The sequence below is a fragment of the Oryzias melastigma genome, linkage group LG19 (assembly GCF_002922805.2).
Source record: "Oryzias melastigma strain HK-1 linkage group LG19, ASM292280v2, whole genome shotgun sequence".
NCBI lineage: Eukaryota > Metazoa > Chordata > Actinopteri > Beloniformes > Adrianichthyidae > Oryzias > Oryzias melastigma.
This window is the reverse complement of record NC_050530.1, coordinates 10,997,027-11,020,960: the sequence shown is the minus strand read 5'-3', so window position 1 is coordinate 11,020,960 and position 23,934 is coordinate 10,997,027. Positions and strand designations below refer to the sequence as shown.

The window sequence follows — 23,934 nt, the reverse complement described above, 5'->3', positions numbered from 1 at the left end:
TTGTCAAATTTTAAGAATATTTGGGGGCTGTTTTTGCAGTGAAACACCCTGAAATGCAAAAATTCAACTGAAGCAATAAATTTAATTAATGCATCTTGCGAGAATTTATCTCCACTGAGATTTTGGCAGAGAATAGACCAACGTGATTCAAAAGTGTTGGAAATTTATAACTATAAAAGGCCTATACATCTTATATCAAAAGTAAAAGATTTTTTTTCTGTTGTAAGGTGACCTTGAATGCCCTGAAAGGCGCCTGATAAATAAAAATCTTTTATTACTAACATAAAATTCAAAACATAAATAATATCCAAATTCAGAACAAAACTCCTCCAAGTTTTAGTTTCTTATATTTTAACCTTAAGTTCAAAAGAATTAATCAAATTGAGTGAAACTCAACACACATTTTCCCATATAATCAGTTATAATAGAGAACATGACAAAAATGACAAAAGGGGATGAAAGCCAAATTGGAAATTAAAAAAAAAAAAAAACAATTAAACTCTTATAATAGACATGTAAAGATATAAAAGAGAAAAAAATCTGTATGAAGTCAATTGACCACAGCTACACAGGGAGCTCCGTATGCTCTTTAGGGAGAATATTCAAGTAGATTTTATTAAGTGAGGCCTTTATGTTCCAGTGAGATAATGTAACACTGTCTGACACTTAACTTTAGTCACCATCTTTGCCCAGGAGAGAAGCAATCATAAAGCATGTGCAGTTCCATCATGTGAATCTTAATCAGACACTTAGCCAGTAGAGCAGGTTTTTACTGTCCCTGGTGAGAGTATCAACACATGGCTATCAGGCACAATTCACAGTCGCAAAGTGGCTATTTATTTTCTGCTCAGCATTACTTGACAAATAATTACTCAGGCTATTCAATTAAGCTGTGAAACTCACATAATTAGCTTCCACATCCCAGCCGAGCACTGAAACATGGTTCAGTGTTTTACAACTTGGTCTCATGAATAAAAAGGAACACATTTGCCAGGGGCTTTGAAGCGGGCGGGGGGTGCAGGGACAAGGTGATGGCGAGCAGAAATATCATTAAGTTCAAACTATTCCATCCAGCAGAAAACAGAGTTGTTGCTGCTGGTGGAGCAGATGCACACAGTAATCTGGGGTGAAAGGACATGGCGTGTTCCTCGGCTGCATGACAAGAGCTGCTTTTACAAGGTAATGTGGGTGTAGAAGAAGAAGAGACTCGGTGTGCGGCTAAAGCAATACAAGCTACAGGCTGGAAGTCTGCCAGAGTCCAAAAATGTTCCAATTATTAATTGGGGAAAAAAAACTTTCCAAAATAAACCTGGCTCAGCTTTGCCAATCTTGACTTTTTCAGCACAGAACTTTAATAAAAATAAATAAATTACTATACAGCAGAAAAAGCTGAACCGGGAGAGTTGCCATTCAGTTTAATGAGAACCACTTTAGAAAAAAAATGGAAGAAAAGACCAATAATAAGAAATGTGTGTATTTTATACTCCGGAGTAAAATAAATTTTCATATTATTTGTCCTACAAAATGACACACTTTTTTTCCTTGAAAAACATATTATTTTCTTGAAAAAAAAGGATTCTCCATCATTTGAAATCACTGTTTACAAGTGAAACTGTCACTTTTTGTTTTAATAAATAAGAAAAAAAAAGCTTCAAGAGTCTCATCCAGGTTATTGTATATAGAAATTGAAATAACTGAATAAATGCAACCAAATCAAATTAAAAAATTGTGTAGTCCCTCGCAATATTGCAGTTGTCGAGGAAAGAAGAAAAGTGTATTCACCATTTACTTGCTGTTTTGCTGTTTTTATTAATTTACAATCCATGGAATACACAGATGACGTTTAAACATCAGAATGAATGTTTTAATGAGTTCTACATAAACACTGATAAACATGTCTCCATGTCTGGATTCATGAGATCATTCAGAGTGAGCTTCACTCCTGCTTCGGTAGCTTTGTCTGAATGATGGCTGCTTTCAGCGGTACTTCTGTCTCTGTCTGACCTAGTTTAACGACGTAGTCAGAGGAGGGAAAAAATAAAAACAAGAATTAAATTAGAGGACCTTTTTATTTTTGTCTCAATACAAATGATATCATTGTGAGAAGGTAATATCTGAATGTATTTGGTGATTTTAAATCAATTCGAGGCGTTCATGGTTACCTGTTGGTCCTCCTATCCACAGGCAGAGTTTCTAAGGTGGGATTTTGGACTGATCTTTTTGAGAAAAACCTCTTTTTCTTTGAAGATTCTTTTTCGCAAACTTTAAGGTCTTCCATTTCTTCACAGGCTCAGATCAAGACGGACTCCAAAAGTGTTGATATTTTCCAGTGATGACTATTTCCAGGCTAATCTGACTGAACGTTCCTGATCGCCGTCGTGTTTGAGGGTTCGCTGAGGCTTTCTTCTGCAGATCCCCGAGGCCTTTCCCCTGGAGTGTTGATATATCTCCCTCATGTCACTCTCTGCACTCACCAGGTAATCTGATACACCAGCAAAAACTAAAAACAAAGCATTACGTTGCCATAACCACTTAACAGTATGTGTGACTCTCAAAGGAATATAGAAAAAAAATAATTCCCTTGTCTATTCAACTCTCTAATCCAAACCCACAACCGAGAACACAATCTTTCCTTTTCATCCTTTTGAGACTTTGCACTTTCATGAACCGTATATCATCATTAAAAATTACAAATATATATATATCCTGCAGAACTTTAAAGCTATATCAAGAAAGAACTGAATTAGCCTTTTAAAGACCTACTCCAAAGAAAATCATTATTTTAGTTATTTTAACATGTTATTGTGGCCTTTTTCTCATGATGGAGGACATATATAAGAAAAATGAGGCTTAAAATTCCATTACTGGGTAGTTATTTATTTAAATAGTTGTGAATCAGGACAATTGGAGGAAAAAAATTCATGTGTAATGTAGGAAATATGCTGGATATCTCTAATATTTCTCACCACTTTTTTTTCTCGAGTAATGTTAGGTTGTGAGGGGCTGTAAGCTACAGGAGAGGGTGTAAACAGAGAGCTCTTAGCAACAGAAAGGGGGCGGGGTTTCTTCACGCCAATGATCCCAGCCACAACTTTAAAGTAACTTTCTAATGAACTATTTCACTCCGGTTTTTTTTTTTCTAATTTTGGCTAAAACAGCATAATTATTATTTAAAAAAGCACTTGGACAATTAGTTGTTAGTAGGCTGCTAGAAGCTAGAAGTTGGGTAAAGTATGGTGCACTGGGGTTCTCTCCTCTAATTTTATTCCCTCTCTTCTTTATCATCTATTTTTTCTTTAGTTTTCCATGCCTCTGTTTGGTGCAGTGCAGTTCATGTGTTGTTCCTCTTTTCCACTAGATTCCAGATTCCAGGTGGCTGATATGTGCTCCTGATCTTGGCTGTGGACCTCGCCTCAGGCTCATCTGGCGTCTCGAAGCAGGAGAGATTCCAGATTCCAGGTGGCTCGTCTATGCTCCTATTTGAGGGTGTGGACCTCGCCTCAGGCTCATCTGGCGTCTCGAAGCGGGAGAGATTCCAGATTCCAGGTGGCTCGTCTGTGCTCCTATATGAGGTTGTGGACCTCGCCTCAGGCTCATCTGGTGTCTCAAAGCGGGAGAGATTCCAGATTCCAGGTGGCTCGTCCATGCTCCTATTTGAGGCTGTGGACCTCGCCTCAGGCTCATCTGGCGTCTCGAAGTGGGAGAGATTCCAGATTCCAGGAGGGTCGTCTATGCTACTGTTCTTGGTCGTGGACCACGCCTCTGGCTAGTTTGCACCCCCGGCTGTCCTAGCTCCATCTGGATGCTACACTTTTCAAAGATGTAGTTTTAGAGTTAGATAAGCCAATTCTTCTTTAACGGACGTGGTACATCGCCCGTCCGTTTTGGGAAAGGATCCCTCCTTCATGCGGACATCTCTGAGATTTTTTCTTTTTCCTCCGGATTTTTTTTTTTTTTTTACGATTTTTTTCCTTACTGAGAAGGAGGGTCCCAATTTAGCTTGATCTATTTAGTTTAGTTTAGCAGTCAGATATTGTTGATATTTATGACTGACTTAGTGTTTTTGGATAATTTAAGCCCATTGAGGCAACTTTATTATTGAACTGAATTGGGAAAGTTTTAAAAATAGATCAAAAGATGACCAGAGTGGGTCTTTAAATTCATAAAAACTGAAAATATTATAAATGAATTGTCCAAAATCCCAATAAAGATTAAAAAATACCTTATTATTAATTGCAAATGTCGGTTTAGGCTAAAAATCAACATTTTTAGGAAATATTCTCTAAAGAAATACATTCATTTTGTTTTTGTGCATTTTTACATCTAAGGAACTAAAATACAGGCTGTTTATTTTTAGCTATTTAATAACGATGATAATAAATCTTTTTATACACATGCAGGCGATATTTGTAGGTATTGTTTTAGTTTGTCTCAGTTTTCTAATTCTGACATGAAGCGAATTAAACTGGATCTGAGGTAATGATTGTAGTAAACTGCACTAATAAACACTGCAGCCGGAGTGAAAGCCACAGCATGTGTCTGCAGCGAGCATCGTTGGCCTTTCCACCCTAATTTACCACACTCCACCCGCTCGAGCCTGTAGGGTGTGGAGGTGGCTGATGCTCCAGCAGGGCTGGGCCAACCCATACATCCCACCAGCAAAGGACACCCTGCCAAGAGCCAATCACCACACACACTCTCCTGACAGCTTATTACCACTCAATTAGGCAGGTGCACTTCCACACATAGCCTTCTGACAAATGCAGCTCTCTCCCAGATGCATGTTTAACATCCAAGAGGATTATATAGTGACAGCAAACACTAACTGCTTCACCCTTATCACTTGATTGCCTCAAGATTAAAATCCTATAATTGGCCCAAGTCAGCATGAGGAAAAAATATGAAACAGCCAGAGAATATGATGAGATGTGGTCGACTTGTAATTAATCAATTATGAGTTCTAATTCATGAGATATTTGCTGGCAGTTATGAAACGTTTGATTTAAGTTGTACTCTGCTGAAGACAGAGGCGTCCACCGACATGACCTCAAGAGATGAGGGACATTCTGACACGCCGGCTTGGCCGGTGACAGACGGGACTTGGCACCCATAGCTCTTTATCAAGAAAAAAATAAAATAAAAATGGGAGAGTTGGCTTTCAAATCTTAACACCAGTGGTCCCAGATTGTACAACATACCAAAAACACACAAATTGTGGAAAAAAAAGAGGCAATCCCTTGAGAACGGATTCTAATAAAAATGAAATGATTTACAAATCTATTTGATAAGGCTTGCCAGAAGTCAAACTTGGCATGTAAATGTGGTGGGGATTAAATTTCATCGGCAACCAAGACTGTAACTGATCGCCTGCAGACAAAAGGGGAGCCTGCCAGTTTTTTTTTTTTTTTTTCTCTCCCCCCTACCTCTCTATCCTCCCTCCTGCTTTCTCTCCCATGCCTGCATTTTACTGCGTGATCCCTTCACGACTGTGTGGAAGGACAGGGGCAGAGCAAAGTGGTGCAGTGTGTGTTTTGGAGAAGGGGGGGACAGAGAAGGACAGGGGGCAAAAGAAGGCAAAGGAAGAAGGGATGAATGTTGGAGATAAAGAGCAGTGAGCAGAAGGACAGCGGGAAGAGTCTCAAGGTCAGCATCAGGACAAAGTCCCGAGTTGGACAGTCGCCGCTGCAGTTCACCTCTGTGCTAATCAGCCCTTCAGCTGGCTGATGAGGTGTCAGGGAGATGTGTGGAAATGATTTTTCCTTGGCTTTTTGGCTGAGGAGTGCTGTCTGTTGGGGTGGAGTAACAATGTGTGTGTGTCACTCTTGGGTGTAAGCAGGCTGACGTTCTCCTTGTAGTGCCAGTGCTGCGCTTTTTCCCCTTCCTGCCTTCGCCTTTTTTTTTTTTTCCGCTTGCATATTATGCTACAGTGGCTGAAGTTGAACTTAGCTTTCCTCTGCAGTGACGGGAAGAATGGAACTGCCAATTAATGCTATATACAGTGTGCCAGTGTTAACAGTGAGTGTTCAACTTGCTGTGCGGCTTAAAGTCCCACTCCGATCATCTTTTGATCTATTGTAAAACCGCTTCCAGCGCTCTTTTAATTATGTTTCTGGCCAAACTCAATGAACCTGAGTCATTTTTCAGGACATAGTTTCTGTAGAGCAGCAGTAGTTTAAGCGAAATTCACAGCTAAGTTGTGGTCGAGACCGTTGGTGCAAAGTAAGCCTGCCTTAACGTCCCATCATCCCTTTGTTTATACTCTTTCCTAGCTTTGCAACAAAAATGGCAAACAATATTTGAACTATCCATTTCCTCGGATGAGGAAAACGAAGACATACATGGATCTATTTGTCTGCATTGGAATGGAGGGGAGCATAGAGATTGTAGCACCTTCTTATGGAGAGATTATAGTATCATCCGACTGCGTAAATCTTATGTATGCATGTTTGTGTGTAACTTTGGATTTGTGTGTGCATAATTCTTGATTTTGCAAGTCATACAATACATTCTGTGCGTAACTTTGTGTACTTGCAATGGTGTATTCACATGTACAAAAATTGCAAAATTGAAAAAAATACAAAATACCATACGGAGCTTAAAAGTACAACAGCTTGAACGACACACAGATCCTAAGAATCCTGGGAATAGGGACACTTTAGAGTTGAGTGTTTTAAAAACACATATTTAGACTTTTTTATATTAATTTTCAGGGCATATCTGTTTGAAAAAGTGGAAAAATGTCAAATTTTCACCGGATATTATTCATAATCTATGTTCAAAGCGGCTGATAAGAAAACGCAGCATTTAAACGCATCACTTACACACAAATCTTGGATACGTGAAAAGAGTCTTACATCTGATTTGTCCGTAAATGTGATTTTGTGTGTAATTTTTAAAGCGATTTGTGCATAATTTTTAATTAATTTAATAATTTTTAATTTTTTTTAGAGTGGAGGATGCTGAAGATGCTTAGATGGAGGAAACTGATTCGCTGTGGCGACCCCTGAAGGGAAAAGAAGAAGAAGTTTCTCAAGAGTCTTTAGGAAAATAATGAAAGCTAACATCAAAATGCTCCTTCATTGATTTACAATCATTTACAACTGCGGTCAAATGAGCCGCTGTTCACATTTACGTTTGGGCTTACGAGGTGCTAAGCTAGCGGCAGAGAATGTAAACAAAGTGCTGATGGGAAATTAGCATAGGCTAACTTCCACACCAACAGTTCCATCCACAAACTGGGAATAATTTTACAATAGAAAAATATATATTTAGAGTGGGACTTTAACAAAAAGGTGGACTAGCTAGTTTCCCCGTTGGGCACGGCTAACTTCTTCCAGCCTCACGTCGGGTGCTAGCTAACAGCTGTGATCCGATTTGTGACCTAGCGGTTTTGCAGCTTGTGTCGCGTCGGGCGAGTTCTGTGTACCAGGCGAGCTGGCAGGGCCGGCCGTCTCCTCCGTCTATCCTTGGGTTATTTCTGACCATCTGTGCCCAGTCATTAACAGGACTTTTCACAGTCAATTGTCTTGTTCCTCTCCCCTCCACTCCATTTCTCTTACTTACACTGACCATGAGATGTGCTGTTTTTTCTCCTTGAATGTAAATGGCTTATTTGAGTAGAGGTCGTTTTATTAACAGAGGGCCAAGTAGAGATATAGGTTAATTCAAAGTGGCATCATGGAAGATGCATCAAGCAGTGGAGATCAAATTACAGGGCAAAGCGCTCAGTGGTATAGAAAAACAAGCCAGTGGTATGCTGCAGAATGTGTACGTGCACGCTGTGTGTGTTAAACAGCAACGTATGTGTATCTGAGAGCAGGAGAGGAGCAAAGAAGACAGCAAACGGCGAGGAGGAGGGAGGGGTGTCCATAGAAGGCCAAGGGGGGATGGGATGGAAGGAAAGTGGGAGCATAAGAAAGGAGGTTGGTGGTGGGGGGGGTAACTGGGCCAGCGTGCACACATCACCCCCACCAATTAGAGTCACTCATCTTCCCTCCTCACAACACGTCACCCTCCATTTCTGATGTTTACAATTTCCAGGGTAAGAAATAACTGTACACACGGCGGCGGCGGCGGCGATGGCATTCAGCAGGAAAAAGAGACGTGCCTGAAACGGATTTAGCCATTCCTTCTTTCCCCTCTCGCCTTTTGTTGTTGATCTTTGTGCGATGATTTGCCTAAGGACCCAGATTTCCTAGCAACAGCCTGCCACCAAACATTTGGCAGGAGTTCAACCTCCCCCCCCTTCTCTCTCTCTTTGTGAGAAACGGCGGTGCTGCCTCTCCTCTCTTCTCCTCCCCGCTCTGCGTCTGCCACCAGCCCTGCTGCTGCCACCGCTGCCGGATGAGCCAATATCGCCGTTTTCGTCCAATCCTGCCGCGCCGCCGCAGCCACCTTGAGAGCCTCTGCCAGGGATCATCAATCAGCCCCTTAAACTCACACGCTCCGACAAACATCAACACATGTATGGGGGAAATGACATGCTAACACACACATGTGGACTTTGCGGTGATTTAATTTGCAGAACATGACCACACAAACCACCTGGTAATAGTGGGATGGAGATCAACAAAGCATGTAAATATACAGAACGGTGCGGTGAAAGGGGAGAAACGTACAACATGGATGAATGTAAGCTAGTTAAGTACATCTGATATGAAAGAGGAGGCCTCGGTCGAGAACGGCGCTGTATCTAGACGAGTACCTTAGAAGTCTAATAAAGCGAGTGATCCCTGTTTTGACAAAGAGGCCCAGGAGGGACACAGAACGCCGTGTTTTTTTAGATTCCAAGCACTGACAAACACCCATTTGTGGCCCTTCTATCCCCCCTCAAATCCCACGGAAGCTTTTCCCTGTGCACAAGACGGTCGGATGTGGGCAAAACCCAACTGCCAATTTGCAGAGGATGTGCCGTGTTTGCTAATGCGAAGCAGAGGCTAAAAAAAATGAGACCACACAAACGCCGACGAATTTCTGCAGCACAACCACCGACACTGAACTCTTTGTGTTTTTGTTGTTGTTTTCCCCCTTACTTAATTTTTGTGTTTCTGCAACTGGGTGGCTAATTATGGAAACTCCATCATTATTGCACTACATCATCATCTTTAACTCCTGTTTAGAGGGCTTGTGGGTAACAGGGGGGGAATTTCACTTGGGACAATGTGCCAGGGAGTGTGTTGATGGCTTGGCTGTAATGCTGATTTATGTCGATAATGAACTGTTTAAAGACTTGGAATGTAGCGCGATTTCAGGGCTATCATTTGTGCCTGAGATGAGAGGGAAAATGGTAATCTGCTGGAATTAAACATAATCCCAAACAGTGAAACATGAGCGAGGCGGCCCATCCCGCTCTGGAAGCTGCATGTGAAGACATTACCTCAGCGGCGGTGGCGTTTGTGTGTGAACGGCTATGCGCCGCATATGTCCTGTTCAATCTGTGCGTCGTGTTTTGTCTGTAAGGGGAAGACTGTGTAGGAGGGTTAAAGCCGAATGAACTTGCATAATCAATTTTCACACTTTGGCAGCACCTGTTGGTTTGTCCCCATGTTAAAAGAAATGAATGAATGCATTACATGTAGAGCAATTTCACACTGTGCTGCAGCTTCGTGCACAAAGACAAGAAGAAAATGGGGGAAAATGGAGCTGTATTGTGTCAATAGGTAACATAGCTCATTTCACTCAACAAAGGATGAATGGTTATATTGACAATGCAGAAGGCGTGCTGAGGCATTTCCTGAATAAAGCCTCTTAACATTTTGTCCTCTGCTGGCAATAGAGTTGGGGAACAGTCATTTTGAATGTAGAGGGTCTCACTTACTGCAATATAATAGACTTTGGCTTTCTCCACCAGCTCCCAGTTGCTGTCCAAGTCCAGGTGTTTTTCCTTTTTGTAGCAGTTTGCCGCTGCCAGGTTAGCAACAAGGGACCTGTGGAGACAGACCCCATAAATCTTCTGCCTCGCTTGTCATCCATCTTAATTTTGTCCTTAAAAAAAAACAAAAAAAAAAGGAAAGAAAGAAAGCACAGAAGCCCCAGACTTTTCTTTGTTCCTTGAAGATATAAAAGGATGATAACAGTGTCTGAGTTCAGGTGAAATCTAGATTTATTTCTTTTCGAGAAGCTACGCTCAAAATACTTAAAATAGACATTAAATATAAGGGAATATCCTCGAAAAAAAACTGTTTCACTGTTCTCACTTTGGTGAGAAAGGTGGTATTATTTTGAGACATTCTCCAAAAATAAATTGTGTTTTTGTGGCATTTTTTTGGAGAAGTGTAAAGAAAATTAAGATTAAAATTGCATTTATGATTTTTATTTTATTCATACTGTTGTGAATCAGTATGGAAGTGTTTATGACTCATAATTTAAAATAATAGTGAATACTGGAAATGCTTCTTCATTTTCACAGTGTAACTGCATGACTTGTGTGTTTAATGAAATGAAAAAGCAATTCTCCAAATGCCTTTTTCTTTTTCTTCTTCAACACAACTCATTCTGTATCTTAAATAAAATGATAAAGAAAAAGGCATTTGATATTTCATTTTCAACAAGTTCTTTAGTAAATTTGTACCAAAATTCAATTAGAAATATCAAATTTGTAAATTTAAATGAAGTACAGAAATGCTTTTTCATTTTCACAATGTAACTGCACTGCTTGTCTCTTAAATAAAATGGAAAAGCATTTATTTGAATGACTTTTCCTTTTTCTTCTTCAACACCACTCATTCGGTGACATAATTAAAATGCTAAAAAGGAAATGTCAAATGCCATTTTCTTTATCAGTTTAATTAGGTTACAGAGTGAGCGGTGTTGAAGAAGAAAAAGAAAAAGTAATTCAAAGAATTTATTTTTTAATTCAACTAAGATACAAGTAATGCAGTTACATTGTGAAAATCAAAAATCATTTCCAGTATTGACTTTTATTTTGAATTATGATTCACAAATGCTTCCATAAATCAGATGAAAAAAATGTAGTTTGGAAAAAGAGCTTATTTATGCCCTTTCTCGGGAGAAGAAAGGGGAAGAGGGGCGGGGTTGTCAACAGTCCCGCCCACAACTCAGGTGAATTTTTAATGAACTACTGCAGAAACAGACGAAATTCTGACAAAAAACAATAGAATCATGATTAGAAGACCACTGGGAAAGCTTTAAGAATATGTGTAAAAATGATGGGATGCTTTTTCTCCATCACAGCTACTTGCTTGGGGGTGTTCGGCCACATGACAGGAGGGAGTAGGAAGAGGTCTGTCCTCACATGGCGAAAAAAAAAAAAAGAGAAAAAAATGCTGTTGGTGTCAAAGCGAAGAGTAACAGTGTGCTAAGTTGATCAGAGTGAGATGATGAAGGCTGCTATGTGACAGCAGGATTGGGACCGCGCTTGACCCGAGCTGCAGTAATCGACTCAAAGGTCGGAACAAACATGACAGGCAAAATGAGTGTCATCACTGAGGGAGTCCCACAGACAGGAGCACCCAGAACTCTATCGGGGAACAAACAGATCTGATGGGATGACACAGCAGGAGAGGCAGAACTGGGAGGTTCTAAAAAGTCCAACAGTAGACCAAACTTTAAAATCAGTAAGGTAAAAGTGCAATTTGGTCATTAAACTGGTATTTAAATATTATTTTTAGTGATGGCAGCAATTAAGGAGAACACTTTTCTGCATATAAATGTAAGAAAGTATCATATTCCAACATAATTAGGTGACTAAATAACGTTTTCAGCTATTTTTTTTTTTACATTATTACTTCCTCTCATGCTAATATTAAACGTAAAGAGTCAGATTCTCTACTTTCAGGTGATTTTGGAGTTATATTGTACAGAACTGAAATAAATTTAAATTATTTTAAAAAGTTGCAATATTATTGCTGAAAAATATTCAATTAATTAATTAATAAAGATATGGTAAGCATTTTTGAAAATAACACAAATAACTAACGTAAATATTTCTGTAAAGTTGTTCTTTAACTTTTAATCTAGATTTTCTTGGAGCACTTTTAGAAAATGTTTGAAATTAAAAAGAATATTGCAATTTTTGAACGATTTTTGTGCCTATTTTTTAGTTTAAATTGTTGTGCTTCAAGCAAAAAACCCCACATATGGGCCATATTTTAGTATTTAGAAGTGTAAAAAATGAAATATTGGGAATTTTAAGTAAAAGTTTTAAGGTTTTATTGTAAGAGATGACTTTGCAACTTTAAAAATACAAATTATTCAAATTGTATGCATTTGTTTTTAATGATTCCTCTCTTAGCAATCCTTCATTTTTAGATTAGTTGTGCTCATTTGCATTTCAATCCTAAATATGACATAAAAAGACACATTATTTTGCTTTTATTCTGAAGAAACTCGATTATTCTGCAGGGACTCCACACCTATAACGCACATTTTAGAACTGATTTCATTTATTTCTGTGATTACTCAACACATATTGTCCTCACAGAGTGAAACTCAAGTTCTCAGATGTGAGGAAGAGGGGGAGGCCGATTTTCTTTTCCCCTTTGAAGACCCGCACTAATCAAAGCCTGAGGGCTGTGACATGTTGGTTCCCAGTCCTTCAAAGCCACTGCTGGCCCTGACGACGACCTTTCCTCTGGCCTCTTGAGCTGTCTGTTAAACACCTGTAAGAAATATTACAGAGCTCGTCTCCCTGAGCACGGCACCTGACCTTTTAAGGTGTCAGAGCCCACATCAAACAAGTCCACAAAGAGCATTCAGCAGGGCTGACTCCCGGGGCAGCCCGGGCCCGCCATGACTGACTGACAACTGCGGGGGCAGCAGATAAAGAGCCGCAGAGAGGGGACGAGGGGGGGTGCTATTTAGAGAAGGTTATTGATTGACAGCTGGCCAATCATGAACTGCAGCCCCCTTAGTGTTTGCGTGTGACCTCTGCTGCTTTAGCTGCGGTGGTAATGATGCTAGCATGAGAGTCGTGAAAGCCCCATTTACAACCAAGAAGGCTGACAAGTGAGAAGTGGGACAGCGCAGACATCCCTTACACATTGCAACTGTCAGAGCATAGATGGATGAGAACCCATTGGGGTGGCAGAGACTAAGTACTGAAAAAATAAGCGTTTGATGTGTGAGCTTGACTGTGATTCCCAGTTATGATATCCTGCCCAGAGGATGTTTGTCAAATCGGAGGTGAATGATGCTTTCTTGGTCTAAAAAAGTTGCCAACCTATTGTCTCCAGTGATACAAGCCGCACAGGTACCAGTGGGCTCCTCGTTTTGCTCATAGTAGCGGGCGTCCACGTGGGCCTCTTCGGCTTTCTTCTTCAGGATCTCGCCAAAACCATCCGTTCCAATGCATCCGAAAAAAGTTGCCACCTTATGCGGTTTCTGGATCATCCACTAGGAAAAGGGAAATAAATAAAAAAAAAACTGTTATAGAGAGCTCAGTTTACAAATATAAGTCTGTTTGAAGGGTCAAGTTCAGCTAAGGCAGATGGCACACAAACTGTAGCGTCACAGCAAACATACTGCATGTGATATATGAGGGCTGCAGGCTGTCATAAACAACCAATTCCACTGCACACAGAGGGACTATTCTCATCCAAGCACTCCTCCTTTTTCCCTGTGTGCTAAAACAGTCTCATCTCCTTATTTACACAAACCCCATAATTCAAGGCTTCATCCTTCTTATGCAAACACGGTTTCTGTGCGGGTATGTGCCAGCGACCACAGGACACTCCCCAAATTGCTCGTTGGTCGTTTTATAGTCTGTACAAACTTGATGTACTCGGTGACTTTTACCTGAAGAAGTAGGGGTGCTGGTGGTGGAGGGGGGGCAGCGTGAATTCTACAGCGGCGAGGCTTAACCTCCAAAGATTTATTGACACACAGTACGTGCTGGTGTTTGCTGGTTTTATTGCAGCCTCCAGTTTTGTTGCTGACGGGGGCCCCTTGTGAATGAGATGTTGCTGCTTTTTGGGATGACCTGTATACGTGTGAAATTAATCATTTCGCACAAGCAAATAGCATCAAGTGGAAGAAAAAAAAACTGCATTTTCATCATTCGCGCTGAGATGCTGCCTCCTGTAATTTTCCTCCATCCTACCCACCTTCTAGTCTGGTCTCCTGGTAACTAGTTCAAATAAAACAAAGTTGGTCTATTGTAGAAGAGATTAACTGTTAATTCTGCAGGATTAATTACAAAAAAACTTATCTAAACAAAGGAGAAAGTGTATTTTTCAAAGTGAGCTTTAAAAAATAGAAATAATTAAACTAAAATATAACAATATTATAATTATTATCAGTTTTGGGAAATCTATGTTACATTAAAAACTCATTCCATCAGCAAATTGTACACAAATTTAACCCTACATATCTATAATATTAGCAACATGAATTTCTGAGACTATAGCATGATTAAAACTTTCCTTAAACATCCAACTTGGTCCCTGTTTTGTGCCTTGTAGTTCATCGTCTGTCCACTAGGGGCAGTAGAGGAGCTTTACCTGCTAATTTCAAAATGGCAGCCCCCGTGAAAACTCAATAATGTTTTTGGCGGGAAAAAGCTTAGCTCATTCTTAAAACTTTATGATGAGAATTATTCATCTTTTGTTGTTCATTTACTTGCTGGATTGAAATAATACACAATTTGTTGATAATGAATTATTTCTAATACACTATGTTTAAAAATTTGTGAATCAAATTAGAGACACTGAGTAAATAAGGTGCTTTTTTCTTGAACTCTCAATATTTTTCCATCCTACATTGTTAAGAGCAAAATCGTACATAATTACCCAATGTATCATATTTGATACTACCTATATTTCATACATTTTTTTTGTGGATCTCAAATGGTTTTACAATATCTTAATTACAAAGAATGTTTAACTTTCTTTCAATTATTTGACGAAGTGGGCTTTATAGGGACACAATAACAATTTTTTAATGAAATTGTTCAATTTTTTTTTAAATTGTAATTTTTTTTTAATTAATATGAATCAATTATGTATCTATTATTTCCACAGGGACTGTTATTGTCTCTGTTGTTCACATGACATTAGCAATATATAGTATATTGGAAACACAACCAGTCTGTAATGCAAAACGACCAAAACAGTATAACAACAAATAGGGACTATAACAATTTCAACTATCAATAATCAATAGTAAATAAAATAAAGTAGGCGCCAATATTATTGTGATATTAACATTTTTATGCAAATGCACCTGTTTTTTTTCCAAGTAATGATCTCAAATGTTTGTCTTCCTTTCAAACAAGCCCCCAAATACTTCAACAAACCTAGACTTAAAAAAAGGAAATAATAATAACTTGATGCAGAGGTCATTTTAGTTTACCGCCATGCTTTTAGAACATGTACAGAAAGTGACTTGGGCGTTATTGCCTCACTAAAGGAAACAAGGTCTTTCAAGAAAATAAAGGTGTTCTCTTAATGGCAGCATATGTTGCTCCAAAACCTGTATATGTCGCCCAGTATTAATGATGCTTTCACAGATGTGCAGGAGAACTCTGCTACTTTCACTAAAGCGGCTCATGCGATCAAGGACCCTGGCTTATAAAATGAAAGTTGCAAACAAACATAAAAAAAACGGCCATCGTTTCAAAAAATAAATGCATTTTACATATAAATATATATATTAGAAAATGTACATGTTCTTGCTAATCACAATTGAAAAAAAATCTGCTGTGCAACTTATTCAATACATATATTCTATATACATAATATAGAATATATAATCTATATAACAATTCTATATGATACATATATAATCTATATATATATATATATATATATATATATATATATATATATATATATTCTATATACATAATAAAGAATATATAACCTATATATATAACAATTCTATATTATATATATATATATATATAATGTGCATATGAAAAAACAGCATTTTGCGAATAAATAACCAATTTTGTTGAGATTGGGGTAAATCCACTGAATATCTTTGTAACAATTGAGTGTATGGCCGCCATCTTTACAAATGTCCGCTACTTTTTATTTTTCTTATAGCTAACGTGCTTTTCTAAAAGAGGGGATCATAAAGTAAAATATAATAGAATATAAAACTTTTTTTTGCATTCATGAAGCCAATTCTTGACCAAAAAAAAAAAAATCTGTTTACCCTTTTTAAATCCTAATGACAACAATGGCAACTGTACATTCATCCCAAGTTTGGTGCTTGTACCACAAAATGTACGATTTGTCTGAAATGTCAATCTCACCTGATTGAATAGAACTTGAAATTATATCTTCACGTTCAACCTCTTAAAGTCTTTTCATGCCTGTCTCATTCCTTTCGAAACTGTCATTTTTAAAACAGAGTAGAGTTTGAGAAAAAGTTGTGATTGTAGTTACTGTGTTTCTATTATTCACGATGCCTGTAAAAGAGCGCATATGCCGCCGCCATTGCTTGGTCGGTGAGCAGCGCGTCGACGTGTCATCTTGAGTCATGATTCAGTCACTGAAGCGTGCCTCCAACCCCTCACCTGGTCGACAGTACACAAACACGTGGACACACACGTATGCGCAAATCCCAGCTCGTCTTCCCTAACCTCTTGCTGCAGGCACCTCACACTTATCAAGGTCACTTGCTTGGGTACACGTCAAGTCCAATCTGATTTTGCCTTTGCAGCAATGAGCTCTGAATCCAAGGTTAGGAGCTGTGGGCTGTAAATAATGACAGTGCAGCCCTTCCATTTGCAGGCCTCTCAGGTGGGAATAGAGAGGGCCACTCAGGGGCCTCAGTCCCTCTCTGATGACAGCATGGTGAATCACAGCAAGCACCAACCTCACAGACACCCCCCTGCTATCCAGCATCTCCATCTGAACTCTGCTATATCCTCCACTCTTTTCTTTCTCTCTAAGAAGTAGCTGTGCTCTCGCTGCCAGCTCAGCTTGTCATTTTACAGGGTCATTAACAGACCCACATACACACTAACACAATGCACCCACGCAGGAAAAAAAACGGCTGACTTGCACACATACAGAGAAATATTCTATAGCATCAACAATCGTAAATAAAAACAACCAAAAAAAAAAAGAAAGAAAAGAAAGCACCCCTGCTTTCTCCAGAAGCTGCTCTTACGGTTCAATAAACACAAAGCAGCAATAAATAAGAAAAATGTCTTTATTAGGGGTATGAAAAAGAAAGAATCTCACACGTCTTCTCCCTCCTCTGTGACACACCAGAGAGGGGAGTTGCATCAATTCAGTTATACCCTGCAGACAATCCCTCTCCATTCCCAGATTATGTGAGATAATACCTCCATTATGACAAAAGCGCTGTTCGCGGGGTCGCCGAGAGGTCAACCAACCTTGTGCCGGGTATTCATGCTTAGTCACACCCCAATTATATCGCAGTGGCAGAGGCAGAAATTGGCAAATGTACATCAAGGCGCTTCATTACTGAAGGCTGCTCCAGTGAAATTAAGAAGCAGATGAGACAGAGTGAGATTTGCCCCCAGGCGGCGTGTTAAAGAGAAGGAGAGGAGGATGGGAATAAAGAGCTGGAGGAACAGATTCTTACTGAAGGTGCTCTCCGCTTGTTTCTCGCACGCCAGCTCGTGTATATTTAGCTTAACAAGGGAGAACGCAGGTCCCAAATGATTAATAATTTCCCTCTTGTACATCATAGCAACATATCTCCAGGTGGCTTTTTGTTACCCAAGGAAACACAAATTATTTAAAAAAATTCAGAAGAAGATGCTGAGAAGATTTCTGGTCTTACTTTCAGTTCATCCCTCTATATGCCAACCCAAAAGTGGCCCCCAGGCCCCCAGATAGCTATTAATTATGACATCTCATGGTTACAAGGAGCCCACTTGGGGCTTGACCCAAGCCTGCTACTCAACATCCAACAGCTGCCACTCTTCACTAGCAAGGCAGCCGCTTCGCGTGGCGGCTTCCAGGAGGGCAATTACACAGCCAGATGAAATGAGGCAGCTGAATGTTTGGGACCGGAGTGCTCAGACTGCCATAAGTACTAAAAACCATTACATTTACATTCCTCCTTATCCCCCCTCCTCCCATCTGCCTCCTTAACTGGCTGCTGTATATTGATAAAGTGGTAATGGGACCTCCAGTTCGATATTCCCCCTGTAAAAACATTGTCCTGCTCCCGGTCTCCCTCAAGGGTCAATGCATTCTCCTGCAGTTGCCGGGAATCATTTCTGCAGTATTAATGATGCAATTCCAATGCAATCCAGATCTACTGAAGATGCAGCACACTGGGCTTTTTTTTTTTTTTGCATGGACTTGATTGAGGACTCTCTGTGTTATCCCACAGCTTGAAAACAAAGTGGCGCCTTCTTCACATCACAGGGAAGTCGCTTGTTTGCAGTCCTCAAAGTCGCTTCACTTCCCCAGCTGGCTCCTCTTACGAAGGACCACGGCCGTGCCTAATGATGGTCACATTAATTATAGGCTTATCAACCTAAGCTAAAATTCAATAGGGCTATTTTCGGAACCAAAAGAGGGCGGCGGGGTGGTCTGCCGACACGCTTTCAGGCTCAAACCGGTGTTTCCTTTTGACTGAGCAGTTAAAACAACCAGCAAACATCTGTCCATCAGGGCCTGTCATCGCAAGTGCTTTTATATAAAACATTGGTGGAGCAGAGGGCCCTCTACACGAGCACTGACATTGATGAGGTCTGGCAGCTTCCATTAAATCACTCTTTCCTGTAAAGTGTCTGGCATCAAAGCAACCGACGGAGGATTTTTCACTCAATCAGGTGAGGAACTCCCTCGTTCCCTGCCTGTACTCTCGGGGGTTCTGACCTTCTGGTCAATAACTCCAATCAGTTCAATTTCATGCACAGTTAGTCGTGTTGGGGTGCTCGGGCAGCACTTGCATCAGAGTTGCATATGTTGTTGTCGCTGTTGTTGCTTGTGTTCATTTTTCCCCTCTTGCTCTGGGAGGTGATAGACGGCTCGGGGACCTTTGCTGTCCAAAAGCTGCAGTTCTTTTACACTCTGGTCCAACGCTGCAAGCTCTTTGGAAAGGGAATGAAAGTCTCTTCTACGGATTGCACTTGAAAACGATCAACACAATCATAAGATGAGCTAGAGAAGTTGCATTACCTGCTAGTGTGAATACTAGTGTGAGTCACTGAAGATACTAAAACTTTTTGCTGAAAATGGTGATGCAATTTACTTTAATTTGCAAAAAATGCAAAAGCTATTTGGTAAATTTGCTAAAAGACTTGAAATTTCGTTAAAGAACTATGAAAGAGTGCTGAGGTTGACCTAAATTTCTGAAAAATGTTGTAGTAAAAGTGCCTAAAAATTTTCAACCCATACAAATTTTGCAAAATATTTAGTGTGTTGCTTAAATATTAGCTAAACTTTAAATTAGCCCAAAAAACCTTAGTAGATGCCAAATTAGCCAAAAATGTTAGCCTGTTGCTAAAATAGAAGCTAAACACTAAATTAGCCTAAAAACCCCAGTAGATAACAAATTAGCCAAATACATTAGCATGTTCTTAAAATATGAGCTGAACTTCAAATTAGCATAAAAAAAAAGCTCAGTTGATGCCAAAAAAGCTGGCTTGTTGCTTAAATACTAGCTAAACTCCAAAATAGTCTAAAATTTCTCAGTAAACTAAATTAGTCAAAAATGCTAGCCTGTTGCTTAAACAGAAGCTAAACTCTATATTAGCCTAAAACCCCAGTTGATGACAATTTAGCAAAATATGTTAGCATGTTTTTAATATATGAGTTAAAACTCTAAATTAGTATAAAAAACTTCAGTACATGCCAAATTAGCCAAAAAGCTAGCCTGTATCTTAAATACTAGCTAAACTCCAAAATAGGCTAAAATTCCTAAGTAAACTAAATTAGTCAAAAAAGTTAGCCTGTTGCTAAAATGGAATAGGTTAGAATAAACTCTAAATTAGCCTAAAAATCCCAGTAGACAAAAAATTAGACAAATAAATTAGCATGTTGTTAAAATATGAGCTAAAACTCTAAATTAGCATATAAAAGCTCAGTAGATGCCAAAAAAATGCTAGCTCGTTGCTTAAATAATAGCTAAATGCCTCTTGCTGAATAGTACCTAAACTCCAAAGTAGTCTAAAAATCTCAGTAGATAATAAATTAGCCAAATATGTTAGCATGTTGTTAAAATAAATAGCTAAACTCCAAATTAGCACAAAGAACCTCCGTTGATGCCTAGTTAGCCAAAAAAGCTAGCTCGTATCTTAAATACTAGCTAAACTCCAACATAGTCTAAAATTCCTCAGTAAACTATATCAGTCAAAAATGTTAGCCTGTTGCTAAAATAGAATAAACTCTAAATTAGCCTAAAAACCCCAGTAGGTAACAAATGAGCAAAATTTGGTAGCATGTTGTTAAAATATTAGCTAAACTCTAAATTAACATTAAAAAAACCTCAGGAGATGCCAAATTACCCAAATATAACAGCTCTATGCCAAATTTGATAAAGATTACTATAAAAGATTAAAACATAGTCCATGAATATATTCAAAAGCTTGTTGCTAATCTACTTAAAAAAACTAAATTTGAAGACTTTTATTTCCTATAGGGCATATTTTGCTCAATATTTTAAAACTATTTTATTAATGTATACTAAAAGTACAAGCAGTACTGTCCTGAACAAGCTGAACTCTTTGGTACCAAGATTGGTTAAATCACTGAAAATGTGATTGAGTTTTTACGTGCCAAAAAACGTAGAGAAAGGAGCAGGAGAATCACTACGGTGTGAATGCTGCATTCACACAATTATCGGGTCAAAGATGTGGATAAGCGTTCCCCTCGTTCAGATCAGTCACCCGGATTCTTGTATCTGAGAGCAACACTCAAAGAGGCATCGCAGCGTGCAGCACCATGGGAAACGGGCCCAATCGCAGCTTCAAATATGCAGGTCCTCTCGTCCTCTGTTTAGTGCCCACAAAGTCCCTCGCTGACACACCAGCATGGTGGGAAGGCTCGTGTATCAGTGCTCAAGTCTGCTTTTGTAATTGATGTTTCACAGTTGTCATGTGGCTCCAGGCTCTGGCTGGAAGACAACACGCAGCTGACTGATGGTCTTCTGATGCAATCTGTGCAAGCATTTGGACACTGGCTCCCTTCATATTGTCTGAATCTAACACTGAAACATCAGATGTGAAAGAGCTTTGTTTGAAGTGCACCATTTTATCAGGATTTTGATGCTAAATCACACCTCAAAACAAACATTTCCAGCGGTAAATATCCCTGACAGAACAATTTCTGAACAAGAGAGTTAATGTTGGCCCTCATCATCACGTCTGTGAAGGTGCTCATATTACAGATAATGTTAGACCTCAGTTCTGGATTTAATTGTAATAGAATAATAAATGTGATATTCTGGCCTTGTGTTTTTGTGACTCATTTCCCTTCATTCAAACAGAATTCATTCAATCTTCTAGATGGGATGAAATCAGGATCAGTGTTATTTTTTATTCTGTAAGAGTCTTAGGTTTCATAATTTTTCCTAATTCAAGTTTCAAATGTACTTTTTTTTAATTTTCAATATTTTCTTCAAGTTTAAAATATGTACTTCTGAATATTTTAATTTTTCTTTTACAATATCTATTTTCAAATTTACAACCATAGTGTTTCATTGGGTTTTTCATGTGGTGATCAGTAATGATAACGCTCCTCAAAACGTTTGATACATCAGAGGAGGGACGCTGTTTTGGAGCGGAAATGGCGTCACCACACGCCGTCACCGATGTCAGACACCTCCCTGTAGCCAATGGATTGAAAGACCCAAAAAGTCTGAATTAAAAGTGTAAATTGAGGATTAAAAGAGAAGAAGGAAAGAAAAAAAAAGAGTATAAACAGCAGTTGATACTAAAAAACACAAATTTGTTAATAGTTTTAGATTTACAGATTTTTTTATTTACATTTTTTAATTAAGTTTTTTTTAATATACTTTTTTTTTTAATTTCCTATATTTTTTCCATATATATATATATATGTATGAATCTTTTTCAAATTTATGTTTTTTTTCCTAATTCCAACTTTTTTTCCAAGATATAAATATAAATTTTAAAATTTACGATTTTCTTTTTTGAATTTAAAGTTTATCCCATGCTCATTGTTTTTTCACATTTTTAAATTTTTTTTCAAGTTTAAAGTATATATTTTTCAAAGTTACTATTTCATTTTTTAAATTTCTCACAAGCTATTTATTTTAATCTAATATTATTGTTTTCAAATTTATTTGTTTTTCAAATTTTCAAATTTCTCCCAAGCAAACTGTTTTTTTTAATTTTTTAAATATTTTTTCAAGATTAAAATATATATTTTTTTCAAATTTACAGTTTAATTTTTCAAATTTTCTTTCATGTTTAAATTTTGTTTCTTCAAAATAACAATTTCAAATATTTTTTTAATTTTCCTTTTTTTAGTGTACTGTGTATTTTGGAGTATAAAACCTTTATTAAAATGCATGACTTTACATTCAAAATTTTTAATATTCCCAACAAATGTAAAATTTCCTTCAAGTATAATATGTGTTCATTAAAGTTTAAATCTTTTTTTCAAATTTACATTCTGGTTTTTCATCCACTTCAGGCTGATCCTGAATATCTCCATATGTGAAACTTAAAAAAGTTTGTCACTATGAGTGTGCTCCAACTATGACGTGTTCCTACTTATGATAAACACAAGTCATGGTTTGTGAGGGATAATAAAGTTGCACCTGTGATGCCGTCAGAGGGATGTGGAGCTTTTGAGGACTCATTATTAGCAAATGTAAGGAAGTAACAGTAACGTCTTGGAACATTAGATTCCGATTTTACCTCCATATCTGTTTCCTGTGTAATTACCTACAACGACCCACTTCAGTGTGATTTTAAAAAGTAAAAGCAGAACGTTTTGCTAACTGCTGCATTACATTATATTAATCCCTTGTTGTCAAAACGGTGCTTTAGGATGAAGCTTCCTGATTAGATATTCTCCATTATAACAAGTGCTAATCAATTTACATTAACTCCTGCAAAGCAAATGCACCGAAGGCTAATACATTCCATAATTAATACAAAGGGAATAAAAATAGCTGATTTTCATGTTTGACTGCATCTGTGTCATCTTGTAATAAAAGGATGAATGAAGTACTTCAGATTTTCTTTATTTCTTATCATCTTTTAATCTATTTTTAAAAGCAATCCCGGTGATGTTTTTTAATTTTAAGTATGCCGTTTTAAGCCAAAATACAAAAATCTAGAGCATAGTTTCTCTAGAGTGGCATTAAAAATTTGCCTCTGGGTCGTGGGTGGGGTCATTGAGCAACCCCGCCCCCCCTTTCCCCTCCCTGTTACTGAGAGTTTGGAGAAGTGTATTTTCTTCGTCACAAATACGCTCTTTTTCACACTTTGCCTGCTCCAGATTCGATTTAAATAAAGAAATACTTTGAAAATTCAATATTGAGGCACTCAAAAAAATAAATTAATAAAAAAAATGTCCTCTATCATTAGAAAAATGTCACAAGAACATATTAAAATACAAAAAAAAACATTTTCATCATAAAATAAGACCTGACATGTGCTAAAAACCACTAATTATTGAAAATCTGTAATCTTTTAGCATTTTTTTGCATAATTAATGCACATTTCCTCTGTTTTCCAGGGATATTTTTGTGTTTTGTTTAGTTTTTTCCTCTTTTTTTCCACCTACAGAGGATTCCTCTGTGCTACAAGTGTTGGAAAAAGAGCATCTCACATGGGAAGAAATGTTAAAACAACCAAAATGAAAAGAGAAAACATCCAGCTCATGTGTCCACTGTATGCCTAAAAATAAATGTTTAAAAAATCCATGGAAAAGGCAGCAGAGGGACTGATCCCACAAGGATAAACATCAAACTAAGAGCCACGCCCACATACACTGAAGGTTATGATGTTCCATGCGACAGGAACACATCACATCCGTATCTCTGCGCCTTCTTCAAAAGGCTATC

At 38.3% G+C, this 23,934-nt stretch overlaps 1 protein-coding gene across 2 annotated transcripts in view; it reads right to left on the bottom strand.

The window, feature by feature from the left end:
* adkb (adenosine kinase b) overlaps positions 1-23,934 on the bottom strand; it is a 140,113-nt gene that overhangs the window by 68,127 nt on the left and 48,052 nt on the right. For both annotated transcript variants that reach the window (XM_024285311.2, XM_024285312.2), the window contains exons 5-6: positions 13,181-13,353; positions 9,818-9,926 (exon numbers count right to left, since the gene is read on the bottom strand). In XM_024285311.2, the coding sequence (XP_024141079.1) occupies positions 9,818-9,926; positions 13,181-13,353 (282 nt within the window). The remainder of the gene's footprint in view (positions 1-9,817; positions 9,927-13,180; positions 13,354-23,934) is intronic.